At 48.6% G+C, this 12,712-nt stretch overlaps 1 protein-coding gene across 2 annotated transcripts in view; it reads right to left on the bottom strand.

The window, feature by feature from the left end:
• Nucleotides 1-2,879: 2,879 nt before the first annotated feature.
• The window catches only part of CDA (cytidine deaminase), a 30,933-nt gene continuing 21,100 nt past the window's right edge, over nucleotides 2,880-12,712 (bottom strand). Inside the window, exon 4 of one of the 2 annotated variants that reach the window (XM_080654397.1) lies at nucleotides 2,880-3,316. In XM_080654397.1, the coding sequence (XP_080510523.1) occupies nucleotides 3,218-3,316 (99 nt within the window). In that variant the 3' untranslated portion in view covers nucleotides 2,880-3,217. Of the gene's footprint in view, nucleotides 3,317-10,981; nucleotides 11,493-12,712 lie in introns of those variants that run through there. The other variant, XM_080654396.1, reaches the window with a different exon arrangement.

Here is a 12,712-nt window from a genome sequence, read left to right as displayed (position 1 = left end):
GGCGGTGCCTCTGCGCAGGCGCGTGCGCGTGCAGGGGCGTCGATGGGCGGGGTCACGGGTCCGGCAGTTCCAGCGCTGAACGCGCGAGGGCGCTGTGCGCGAACCTGGCGCTGGATAGTTTCTTGCCCTTTTGCACTTTAGACCCGGTGCGGTGGTGGTGCATGTCAGGCAGGTCCGGAAAGAACATTGCTGGCCCAGGGAATCTGGAGTATCACCCACCAGACTCTTTACTACTGTTAATTTATTTAATCTTCCCACCGAGGAGATAGGAATATCATTTTTATAGATAAGGAAACTAAAGCATTCAAGGGCAGTGACAGCAGTCACAGTGTCAGAGCTGAGGTTAAAGTTCATGTTGCCTTGCCTACTGAGTCCTTCCCCTCCCCAATGCCCTTAGACGCCTCTCTACAAGCCCACAGAGAAATATCACCCAAGGCCACATTTTTCAGAGGAGTGAGCTGAGTCCCCAAGACGTGGGGGGACTTACCTGAGTGATACAGCTTGTTAGTGGCACAACCCTGTTACCCAAACCAGCTGTTAGGAATGGCTGATAAAGGGATTAATTTTCTTTTTTCTTTTTTTTTTAAAATGGGAATTTTCACACATACACAAAAATACAGTAGTATAGTGAACTCCATGTAACCATTAACCAGCTTCAACAATTATCAATAAACTAGAGGCCCAGTGCACGAAATTTGTGCATGGGGGGGTCCCCTCAGCTCAGCCTGCACCCTCTCCAATCCGAGACCCCTTGGGGGTTGGACATCCCTCTCACAATCCTGGACTGCTAGCTCCTAATTGCTCACCTGCCCTGCCAGCCTGCCTGGTTGCCCCTAACTGCCCCCCCCCCCCCCCCCCCCGCTGCTGGCCTGGTCGCCCCTCATGGTTCTGCTGGCCTGGTCGCCCCATGCAGCCTGCTGTTCAGTTGTTTGGTCATTCCTCACTAACCCCCCTACTGGCCTGGTCACCTCATGCAGCCTGCTTGTTTAGTCATTTGGTCATCCCTCACTAACCCCCCTGCCGGCCTGGTCGTAGGCAGCCATCTTGTGAGGGCGTGAGGGTTAATTTGCATATTACCTCTTTATTTAAAAAACCCTACACAGGCCCAAAATGGCAACACTCCTGCTAAAAACCCATGATACCAAACCCAGATTTAATACCCAATCTAATTGCAGTTTCAACCTCTCCCAGAAACATAACCATCATGGAATTTTCTGGTCAAGCTCAGTAATCTGTTACTTAGGCCCTCTCCATCTCCCATAGAAAAAAGGTGCTGTGAGCAAGGGGGCGTCTCTGAAAGGAGTCACTCACACACGTTTGTGTCTTTCCACAATGCCAGTTTTATTAGGGGAGACCCCACTAAGCCAACAGTCTCATGCAGGTTACACACAGAAAGGAGGGAGCTTACAGACAGGAGCCAGCAGACTGAGCATCTGGTGGGAAGTCCTGCCTCCTCAGGAGGAGAGGTGGCATCGGTCTCAGGCCAGGTGGCTACAGTGGCAGCGTGAGTCTGGTGGAGTGGAAGTCCAGCAGGGCTTCGAGGGTGACCCATCGTACAGCCCAAATTCCTCACTAAAAGAGAGTCATGGGGCCAAAACCGGTTTGGCTCAGTGGATAGAGCATCGGTCTGCGGACTGAAAGGTCCCAGGTTCGATTCCGGTCAAGGGCATGTACCTTGGTTGCGGGCACATCCCCAGTGGGGAGTGTGCAGGAGGCAGCTGATCGATGTTTCCCTCTCATCGATGTTTCTAACTCTCTATTCCTTTCCCTTCCTCTCTGTAAAAAATCAATAAAATATATTTAAAAAAAATAAATAAATAAATAAATAAAAAATAAAAGAGAGTCATGGGGCCTGGCCCGCGTGGCTCAGGAGTTGAGTATCGACCTATGAACCAGGAGGTAACAGTTGGATACCCGGTTGGGGAACATGCCCAGGTTGCGGGTTCCATCCCCAGTGTGGGGCGTGCAGGAGGCAGCCAATCAATGAAATCTCTCTCATCACTGATGTGTCTCTCTCTTTCTACTTCTCCCTTCCTCTGTGAAATCAATTAAAAATATTTATAAATAAAAATAAAAGAGAGTCATGGTAGGTAGTTCCTTCCTAGGCCTGTAGCTTCCTTGACAGAGGCCAATCTTTACCTTAAGTGAGCCTATCTATTGTCTTTTTGCATCTAGTGTAGCATACCTTTGAAATATCAGAGTAATCTCCTTTTCCGGACCCTCAGGGCATGACCAGTGCGCCAGAGCAGAGACCAGAGACTCCTCATTTTTACTCTTGTTTCCCGAATACCATCTCCACGTGCTGTAAATATTAATTACTAGCTATCCTGTATCGACCATTGTAAAAGAAGTATGTGTCTCTACATTTTGCTTTTTATCCAATCATAGAAATTCCCTCCCCGGCTTTGCTTCCTCCTGCCTCTTTAATCTACCAACAATGGATTTAATATAACCCTTCCATATCGCCTCCTTTTATTTTAATGTATGGAATAAGCTGCAGCCTAGCCAGTTTGGCTCAGTGGATAGAGTGTCGGCCTGTAGACTGAAGGATACGGGGTTTGATTTCAGTCAAGGGCACATGCCTGGGTTGTGGGCTCAATCCCCAGTAGGGGGTGTGCAGGAGGCAGCCAATCGATGATTCTCTCTCATCATTGATGTTTCTATCTCTCTCTCCCTCTCCCTTCCTCTCTGAAATCAATAAAAAAATATATTAAAAAATAAAATAAAATAAGCTGCAAAACTGCCATTCTCCAAAGCATTTTCTCAATCCATTGATATTTTTCTTCCCAGCAATTGTCATTAGTTTGGCTCAAATAAACTCATAAAAATTCCTAACAGGTTTCGATATTTTTTATGTGGACACAGAGGCATAAGGAAATCAGATATTAATTTTCTTTATTGATCTCAGAAAATTTTAAATTACAATTTAAAATGCTCTGTTGAGCACTAGCTGGTTTGGCTCAGTGGATAGAGTGTAGGCCTGTGGACTGAAGGGTCCTGGGTTCAATTCCAGTCAAGGGCATGTACCTCGGTTGCAGGCTCCTCCCCAGCCAGGGCCTTGGTCGGGGCTCATGCAGAAAGCAACCAATCGATGTGTTTCTCTCACATTGATATTTATCTCTGTCTTTCCCTCTCTCTTCCACTCTCCAAAAAAATCAATGGAAAAATATCCTCGGGTGAGGTTTTAAAAAATCCTATATAATAAAGAGCTAATATGCTAATTAGACCGAACAGTCGAACGAACTTCCAGACAAAGCCGAGGCTGCGAGGGGCTGCGAGGGCCAAGCCTCTTGCTCGAATTTCGTGCATCGGGCCTCTAGAAATAAAATAAAGTAAAATAAAATAAATAAAATGCTCTGTTGAAATTGTCCTTTGGAGAAAGATAACAAAGAGAAGATAGCAGAAACTTCACAGTCCGGTGACCACAGACTCACTCGTGGAAACTTAGTTGGGGCAAAGGTCTCATTTAAAGTTTAAATCTATTCATCTGCTATGTGTCCTTATCATTACAGCTCTTCTCTTTAATGTTTACTGAGAGGGAACAAGAGGTTGTCTGAGATCTTTAGTTTTAAGTACAAGGATTTTCTTTACTCTTCCAGGAATGTAACATTTTACCAGGAGGCTGGTGATTGAAGACTTACTCATGAAAGGAACATTGAATGGATTGTTTTGAGTTGAGTGCATTTGTTATCAGCCTTTGGATTTAGTCCCTGAAGGTGCAAATAAACTCGCCAGACCTGTGATTCTTAACTCACCCACCTGTGAAACCAAAATCTCCAGAGCGATGTTACTTAACTCTCCATTGCAGGCTGTGTAGTCTCTTATTCAACAGGGAGCACTGGACCTCCGGTCAAGATGGTGCTGGACTGTTTCACTTCTGTAGATAAATCTAAATTTCTCTGACGGGTTTGAACCAAGCACAGTATGAGGCTGGATTCTTTGGCAGCCGTATGGATGGACAGGGCAAGCAAGTTCAATACTACACAGACATGCTTCTGGAAGGAATTGCTGGGATTCTGTTCTCCTTTCTGGGGCGCAGATACGGCTTTATCATAGAGGAACACCCAGCTGGCTTTCCTAGGACCTATGGCCCTGACTCCACTTGTGCCCCTCTGTTCTCTGGAAAAGGAACCCCATGGTGGCACCAAGTCTCAGGTCTCAAGAGATGGCCCTGAGGCTCTCTGATAACATCTTTTGTCTCTTCGGTGCTGGTCCAAGAAGGGGAAATTGGGATATGGTATATGGTTTTCTGCTGAGGTATCTGTTTATACTGAAGACTTAATATGCTATAGGAGAGTGTCACTCATCCCTAGACCGTTATTATTATTTTTTAAATACATATTTTATTGATTTCAGAGAGGAAGGGAGAGGGAGAGAGAGAGATAGAAACATCAATGATGAGAGAGAATCATTGACCGGCTGCCTCCTGCATGCCCCCCACTGGGGACAGAGCTCGCAACCCGGGCACGTGCCCTCCACCGGAATCAAACCCGGGATCTTTCAAGCAGTTGGATTTTCATCTGGCGGCGGCTTTGCTCTGTCAACAGTTTTAGCAAAATCTCCTTCCACCTTTGCAGGCAATTCAGAGCCAAACCAGCTAGGGCCCTACCTAGACCATTATTAAACATCACTGGGTACCAGGCAGGCTTTGACAGGCTCAGCCACAAGAATTAGAGAACGGAGGGGGGTTACTGGTGAGACCACAGGGGTCTCCCTGCTCTACACTCTGCTCTGTGGGCGCCCTTCTGTCTTCACTGTACCTTCCTTTACTTTCCAGGCAGCGAGACTGTGTAGTTTTCATAAAATACATAAGAAGCATCACTTAACCTTCCCCAAAGGACACGGTATGGGGGCGGGGTGGGGGGAAGCTGATGCTAATGGAAAAATGGAAAAAGACAAGGAAAAAACCCACACCTGCCAAGGGCATTTTGACCTTCTCGTCTGGCACCGTTTCAATATCCTTTGTCTCTTCCTGGCAGGAGACAGACAAATTTTCCCAGGGCAGCAACATCCTTTGTCCACAGCCCATTTCAGACACGCTATCTCTGAACTGCCAGCAGAGGTGGAAGGAGATTTTGCTAAAACTGTTGACAGAGCAAAGCCGCCGCCAGATGAAAATCCGACTGCTTGAAAGGCCGGGAGCCGTCTTTGGAGGTTCGAATCAGACAACAGGGGGCAAAGAGTGAGATTTCACTGGGAAGAAGTGCCTCTGTTTCGCCGGGACAAGATGGATGAAAACGTGCTGGTGGTGGATTAGGGCGATGTGTTGTTGAGAAATTCAGACAGTCTGCAGTTCAATTGGCTGCCCTGCAGCGATTATTCGAAGTAAACATATGGTTATGTGACCTGCTGCATAAAGTCCTTCACAGGCTCTTTGCCCCTGCCAGTGCCCGCAGGGTGAAGACTAAGCTCCTTAGCCTGGCACAGAAGTCCTTTACTATTTGGCCCTGGCATCTTTCTTGCTGTCCATCTTCCCTACCTTTATGGTCCAGCAATGCTGAATTCCTTGCAGTCTTTCCAAGCATCACACTGACCCCCCCTGTCTTTTTTTTTGCCTTTTTTCCCTTGCTTGTCCACAAGTAACTAATGTTAATATTTTGTGCAATCTTAATTTCTCTGGGTTATATATGGGAGATAGGTAACTTTTGACTTAGAATGTCAGACATCACTATCCCAAATGCTGGAAACAGCTCACAATTCAAAGGAAAATCTTTGAAAACTTGGTCTATTGATTATGTTGAGAAGTGAGCAGAGCACGTGGGAAGATGACTCATTTTTTTTTTAAATAATATACCTTTTTTTAATATATTTTATTGATTTTTTACAGAGAGGAAGGAAGAGGGATAGAGAGTTAGAAACATCGATGAGAGAGAAACATCGATCAGCTGCCTCCTGCACACTTCTTATTGGGGATGTGCCCACAACCAAGGTACATGCCCTTGACCGGAATCGAACCTGGGACCCTTCAGTCCGCAGGCCGACGCTCTATCCACTGAGCCAAACCGGTTTTGGCGACTCATTTTGTCTTGATTTACCTCTTAAAAGAATCCTTTTTAAAAATATATATATCGTTATTGATTCAGAGAGGAAGGGAGAGGGAGAGAGAGATAGAAACAACAATGATGATAGAGAATCATCAATTGGCTGCCTCCTACACATCTCCCACTGGGGATCGAGCCCGTAACCCAGGCATGTGCCCCTGACTGGAATCGAACCCAGGACCATTCAGTCCTCAGGCCGACACTCTATCCACTGAGCCAAACCAGCCAGGGCAAGAATCCTTATTCATACTTGAGGTCACCTCCTCCAGGAAGCCTTCTTTACCCTGTCCTAGACTGAGCAAGATGTTCCTTCTCCGGTTCCCTTTCTAAAGTGTGAGTTCTGTAAGGACAGGGATAGCGATTTTCAAACCTTTGATCCCCCAGCTCCCAGCACAGGGCCTTCTGAATCCCCAGCCCTGGCTGAGAGCCATTTGGGAACACAAGTCCTCAGTGGGCAGGCTCACTCCCAAGGAGGAGGAGAGAGAAAGGGGCCGGGCTATCCTTCTGAACTCCCAGTCACCGGACTCACACCTCCTTTCCGACAGTGAGCCAGAAGGGGACGGAGGAAAACCATAGGAATGTTGAGTGGCTCACCCCCCACCCTCAACAGAATCACCCACTGCATTTGTGCTCTGGAATTTACCGTTATTGATAAATGAATTTCCTTTCTAGGACTTCTTTCTTTGTATTCCCTTTTTTTGTGTGTGTGTGTGTTTTGTTTTGTTTTTAGATTAAAAAGTCCTTCAAATAAAAGGTTTAAAAAACACTACACACACACACACACACACACACACTAGAGGCCCAGGGCACAAAATTCGTGCACGGGTAGGGTCCCTAGCAGCTGCCGGCTGCTGGCCGAGACCTCCCTCCCCCGCTGCCCAGCTGCCTGCAGCTGGCCTGGGCCTCCCTTCCTGTGGTTGACTGGCTGGCCCCAGCCCCAGGTCGAACTCCCGGTCAAGGGGACAATTTGCATATTAGACTTTTATTATATAGGATGCTCATCATGAAAAGCAACAATCTCCTTTTCTAACTTCTAAGCTCAGAGGCAAAAATATTTTACTCTTTTAGCTATTTTTGCTATGGTTTCCTTCAGATCTCTAATACCTCTTTATTTGGCAGCCGGAGCTATTTAAGGCACAAAGCTGACCACGTCATCCCTGCTGCCTGAGACTGATGGCCCGCTTTCCCTAGCCCTTCTGCCACCCTTACCTACTCTTCTGTTTTCTTTACTGTTGTCCATGTGCGTTTTCAATGTTTACATCTCTAGAGAGCCCAGCCCCTGGTATTCATGCCTTTGTGCAATCCCCTCCCCTTGGCTGTGGACTGGACCTTAAGGACCTAAGGAATAGAATTTGGCAAAAGTTATGGGCTGTCACCTTCATGGTTAGGTTGCAAAAAGACAATGTGGGCTTCTGTCTTGCTCACCCTTGCTCACTCTCCTGCTCGCTTCTTCATAGGAAAGCCAGCTGCTATGTGGTAAATTGCCCTGTGGAGAGGCCCACATAGCAAGGAAGTGAATAGCCATAGCAACAGCCCACAGGAACTAAATCCTGCCAACAACCATGAGAGTGAGCTTTGAAGTACATCCTTCCCCAGTCTAACCCTTGGATGAGACAGCAGCCACCAGATGACCCAGCTCTGCCCAGATCCCTGACCTGCAGAAACTGTGAGATAATAAATTTCTGTCGTCCCAAGCCGCTAACTTTTGGCATAACTTTTGTTACACAGCAATAAATAACTAATGCATCATGATGCCATATTTTTTTTTCTGTTCAGTCAGAGTTTTCAATTCCCCCCACCACCTTAACTTCCCCTTCCCATACCCCTCAAAAACAAATAGACTGGGTGTTCCTTCCATGCCTGTTTCTGTGCCCATATAATCATGTTCACAATATTATGTGTGGGGGAGACCTACTGGGCCACCCCTTATTCTTGGACAGTGTCTTCTGGCTTCATATCTGACACAGGCACCCCAAGTACCCAGTGTCCGTCAGAGTTGTGCCCTCTTCTCTGCCAAAAGGAGATCCTAAAGAATCTTGTCGTTTACATAAGCAATGAGCAGCAGCTGGCAAGAGCAGCGGAAATCTGCATGCTTCTATTTCTTCCCATGGGAATCTGGGACTCAGCTGTAGGGTCCTAAACCCCACAGAAGGCTCTGAGCCAGGGGTCCTCAAACTTTTTAAACAGGGGGCCAGTTCACTGTCCCTCAGACCGTTGGAGGGCCAGACTATAGTTTAAAAAAAAAAAAAAACTATGAACAAATTCCTATGCGCACTGCGGGCCCGGGACGAGTCGGCTGCTAAGCAGGCCAGGCAGCGGCACCCGGCGGGCCGGATAAATGTCCTCGGCGGGCCGTATGTGGCCCGCGGGCCGTAGTTTGAGGACCCCTGCGAGCAATAGAGCATGTGCTGCTCTGAAATCTTAGGTCCTCAGAGCACGGGACTGCAAAATGAAATTATATATATAATTTTTAAAATTTATTTTATTGTTGAGAGTGTTACAGATGTCCCCCAAACCCCCCCCCCCATTAACCTCCCTCCTCCCAGCCTCTGTCCCACCCCAGGCCTTGTGCGTATATTTTAAATAAACATCCCAGCCCCTCTCCAGCCAAAGGAGTGTTGTTCTTCCCAGCAGACATTAGTCAAACAATCTCTGGCGAATTGCCTTTGGCAGTCTGTTTCCGAGAAGTATAAGAGAATGCTGGGCTTAGTCCGTTAGGCAGTCCTCATTCTTTGCCCCTCCCCAAGCCCAATTTCCTCATGCAGGACCCTGCTGATGCCCTGGCTGGACCCTCCCCTCCTCAGGACTGTCCTGCCCCTTCCTAGGCAAGCTCCTCTCCTCCTGCGAGTGCTCCCAGAGCTCGTTCTTCCCCTTGGGTGACGTGAAGTTCTAGAACCATTAGCTCTCAGTTCCCACAGGTACCGCCAGAGCCTCGGAGGGCAGGGGCTTTATCTGTCTCATCATTGCTACCTCCCCGCGGTTTGGCCCAAGGCCCAGAACAGAAGGCACTTAATAAATAATTTGCAAATCAGTGAGTAGATTGGCTATAAAAGACTGCTGCCTGTTTGCAAAAATCAAATCCATGTTCAACGGACCAAAATGTGTCACCTTTTACAGCTGCCCTGTGCCAAGAGCTTACTGAGGGTCCAACCCTGGGCTCTTCTTAATGTGCATTACCCCATTCAACCCGCACAGCAACTCCATGGGTGGGGACCGTCCCCTCCACTTTAGATGCTGATAGCGAGTGTCAGAGTAAGGAAATACTTGCGCAAAGCCACACAGTTTGAAGGCTGTCCAACGCCAAATATTTAACCGTTATGCAATACCATTTGGTTCTTATAAAATATTAAAAAGTTTCGGAAGTTTAAAAAATATAGATATGGCCCTGGCCGATTTGGCTCAGTGGATAGAGCGTCTGCCTGCGGACTGAGGGGTCCCAGGTTCGATTCCAAGGGCACATGCCCGGATTGTGAGCTCGATCCCCAGTAGGGGGCGTGCAGGAGGCAGCCGATCAATGATTCTCTCTCATCATTGATGTTTCTATCTCTCTATCCCTCTCCCTTCCTCTCTGAAATCAATAAAGAAATATATTTTAAAAAAATACAGATATGAACAAAGAAAAAAATCACCCATCTAGATTCCCACTGAGCAGAATTTTAACTGATATTAGCATCGTGGTCTCTTTAATTTCAGCATTCTCTTGTTTTCTTCCCCTCTCCCCCCACCCCCATATTGGGACCTTGAGACCACCCAGAGGTGTGTGCAGGAGACCCAGCAGTCATGTCGCAGGAAAGGCAGAGCGGAGTGCTGCACCTGCCAGATGGCACAGGTGGGTGGGGTGTGCGGTGAAGCCAGTCCTCCCAGGCACATCTGTAGCTGCTCCGGATCCGATCAGAGTGGAGGGACTCCCAGGGAAGGGCATCACTTCCTGTGCTCCCAGCAACGTGCTTGCCTAGATAGGGGAAACCCATGCTCTATTCTCACCCTAGTACTCAGGCAACTCCTCCAGGGAGGACACTCAGTGCTGTCACCCTTAGCAGGTCGGCCTGGCTAAGTGTGTGTGTGTGTGTGTGTGTGTGTGTGTGTGTGTGTGTGTGTGTATTGCAGCCAATGCACCAATGGAACAGACCCTCCTCACACCCCAGAAGGTGGCATAGCCCCCACAGTACCCACCTTGCACTTGGGACCTGCCTGAATCACAGTATTTCTGTGCAATAGATCTGTTTACACCTCTCTCTCCTTGTCAGAGTGCAAGTTCCTCAAGGTCAGACTTTCTTATACATCTTCCTCTCTGCAGAATTTGCCACATAAACGATACTCAGATAAATAAAGGCAGCCAGACATCAGCTGTGGGAGAATGGAAAAACACTTGGAATCAGGCAGACCTGGTCCAAATTCCAGCCTGCTACATATTAGCTGTGCAACTTTGGGCAAGTGACTTAACCTCTCTGAGCGTGGATTTTTGTCCATTGGTAAAGGGAGGGCAGCATACTCTGAGCTTGATAAGTGAGGACTAAAAGGGTTCCGATGTGTTGATCACCTTAGCACAGTGCCCCGCCAAGAGCATGCACTATTTCTAGAGACCACCGTGGGAGTTTGAGGACCTGGATTCCGGTGTGAACATTGCCATAGTCCTAGAGCAACTTACTTAACCTCCCTGAAGCCTGGCCCCTCGTTTGTAAGGAGAAGGAGCCCCAAACAGACACTGGAAATGGCCACCACGGAGAGTTAGACCCAGCTGGGGGGGGTGGGGACGGGGTGGTCATCTCCTTTCTGGAGACACAGGGCCAAGAAGCCTAAGAACCTCATCTCGCCACACCGAGGGGCACACGGTGCCAAGGGCCCATTTCCTCTGCCAGCATACCGCGGCCAGGTCTTTGCACAGAGACAAATCACCTGTCCCTCCCGGGAGCTGCGGGCAATGATGGCGACGAGCACATGTGCTCTCCTGATGTTTATAATTAGAAAAGTCGCTCAGAACACGATAGAACCTTGGGAAGGCTAATGGGGAAGCAGTCCAAACTTGGCCTGGATTTTAAAGAGGGCCCGCAGGAAGGAGGGGAAGGCGTGGGTTTCTCTGGTCCGGGTGGCAGGAGGGTTACAGGGAGGGGACATGACCCAGGCTGGAGTGAGACCCTCTGTCACTTCCGTCGGAGACCGAAGTGCTTGAGAATCATTTGCAAAAGTCATCTCTGCCCAGCGCCTGTGGGCTTGGGCCCATTCGGCGGGTGTCCCAGGTCCGTGCGAAGGTCTTCATGAGGCATTCCCGATGGCTGGCTCCTTAAGCACTTGTGGGAACCCAGGCGCTCCCAGGCGGGGGGCGTCCTCCATCTTTCACTGCATCTTCTGCAGGCCCTTAGGCCCAAAGGGGGCAGGCAGCAGCTCCTGCACTGTCCTGACAACGTAGGCGCCATCCGGCTTGGTCATGTAGACAGCCCAGTTGGAGCCAAACTGGAAAAGAGGCAAAGCTAGCGTGAGCGAGGCAGTGTGGCGGAGGGGTTAGGGCAGACCTGGGTTTGAGCCTGGCTCTACCTCTTCCTATCTAATGTTCCTCTCCATGCCTCAGTTTCCTCATCTGTGAAATGGGAGTGACAATTACACCTGCTTCACAGAGCTGGAGGGAAGAGCCCATGAGAGATGGCATGTTAAGCGGTTAGTACAGCGCTTTGCACACTGTTAATGGGCAAATAAATGTAATTATGGATGCACTCAGGGCTTTATGAGAACAATATCGAACCCCTGGGCGGCCTCCTCCTGCCAGGACAAAGAACAACCAATACCTGCTTCCCTTCCTCCCAGCATCTCGCTCACTCCTCACAACCAGGAGAAGGTGCACCCCGGATACTGCACCCGAGTGATTTCATCCTTTACCCTTGGAGGTAGGTGCCATTATTACCCCCATTTTACTGATACGAAAACTGACGCTTAGCCGGGTAATGTCAGCAAAGCAGAATTTTAGCCCAAATCTGTTTCTACATGTTTCCTTTACACGATCAGGGCTACCCTTGCTTGTGACCTTGGGCAAATGACTAAGCTCTTTGGGTCTCAGTGTCTTATTCTGTGAAATGGTTTCAGAGACAGACTGTAACAGGCAGGAAGATGGAGAGTTAAATCGGCTGTGGCATAAAGGAAAGAGGCCTGATGTGGGAATCAACAGACCGAGGCCTGCCTGGCCAGGGGTTGTGATAATGACAGGTGACGGGCTTTGTAAAGCGCCCGTATGCAGTGTCTGGCACATAGTAAATGCTCAGTTATTGGAAGCCATTCCTGTTGATTGCTAGCATTTGCTCATGAGCGCTCAGGTTTGCAGCCTGCTGTTTCCACGCTTCTGTCTGAATCTGCAACTTTTTACCAGGCACCATCAGCCTTGTGGCTTTTTAAAATTAATGTGCTCAGCAGGCTGTGCCTGGGGGTATGGGTGAAAGTGAGTTTTACGGATGAAAGTTGCGTGAGTTTAAGTGCCTGGTCCCTAGTCCCCAAGCTTCGTCTCTTATTATTAGCGTTTTGTTTTCAGTTTTGCTTCTCTCCCCTTAGGCCTTTTCATTTGCTTTCTCTCGTTTGCCAACCAGCAATTGGACCAACTCAGGCCTCAGGAGCCAGGGAGCTGCCGTCCTGATGTGGTTTCCCTATGTGGCCTTGGGCTTGCCGGGGAGTAGGGCAACCGTTTCTGC

This window comes from Plecotus auritus, assembly GCF_963455305.1.
Source record: "Plecotus auritus genome assembly, chromosome: 2".
In the NCBI taxonomy this organism is placed as follows: domain Eukaryota; kingdom Metazoa; phylum Chordata; class Mammalia; order Chiroptera; family Vespertilionidae; genus Plecotus; species Plecotus auritus.
This window is presented reverse-complemented; position numbering and strand designations above follow the sequence as displayed.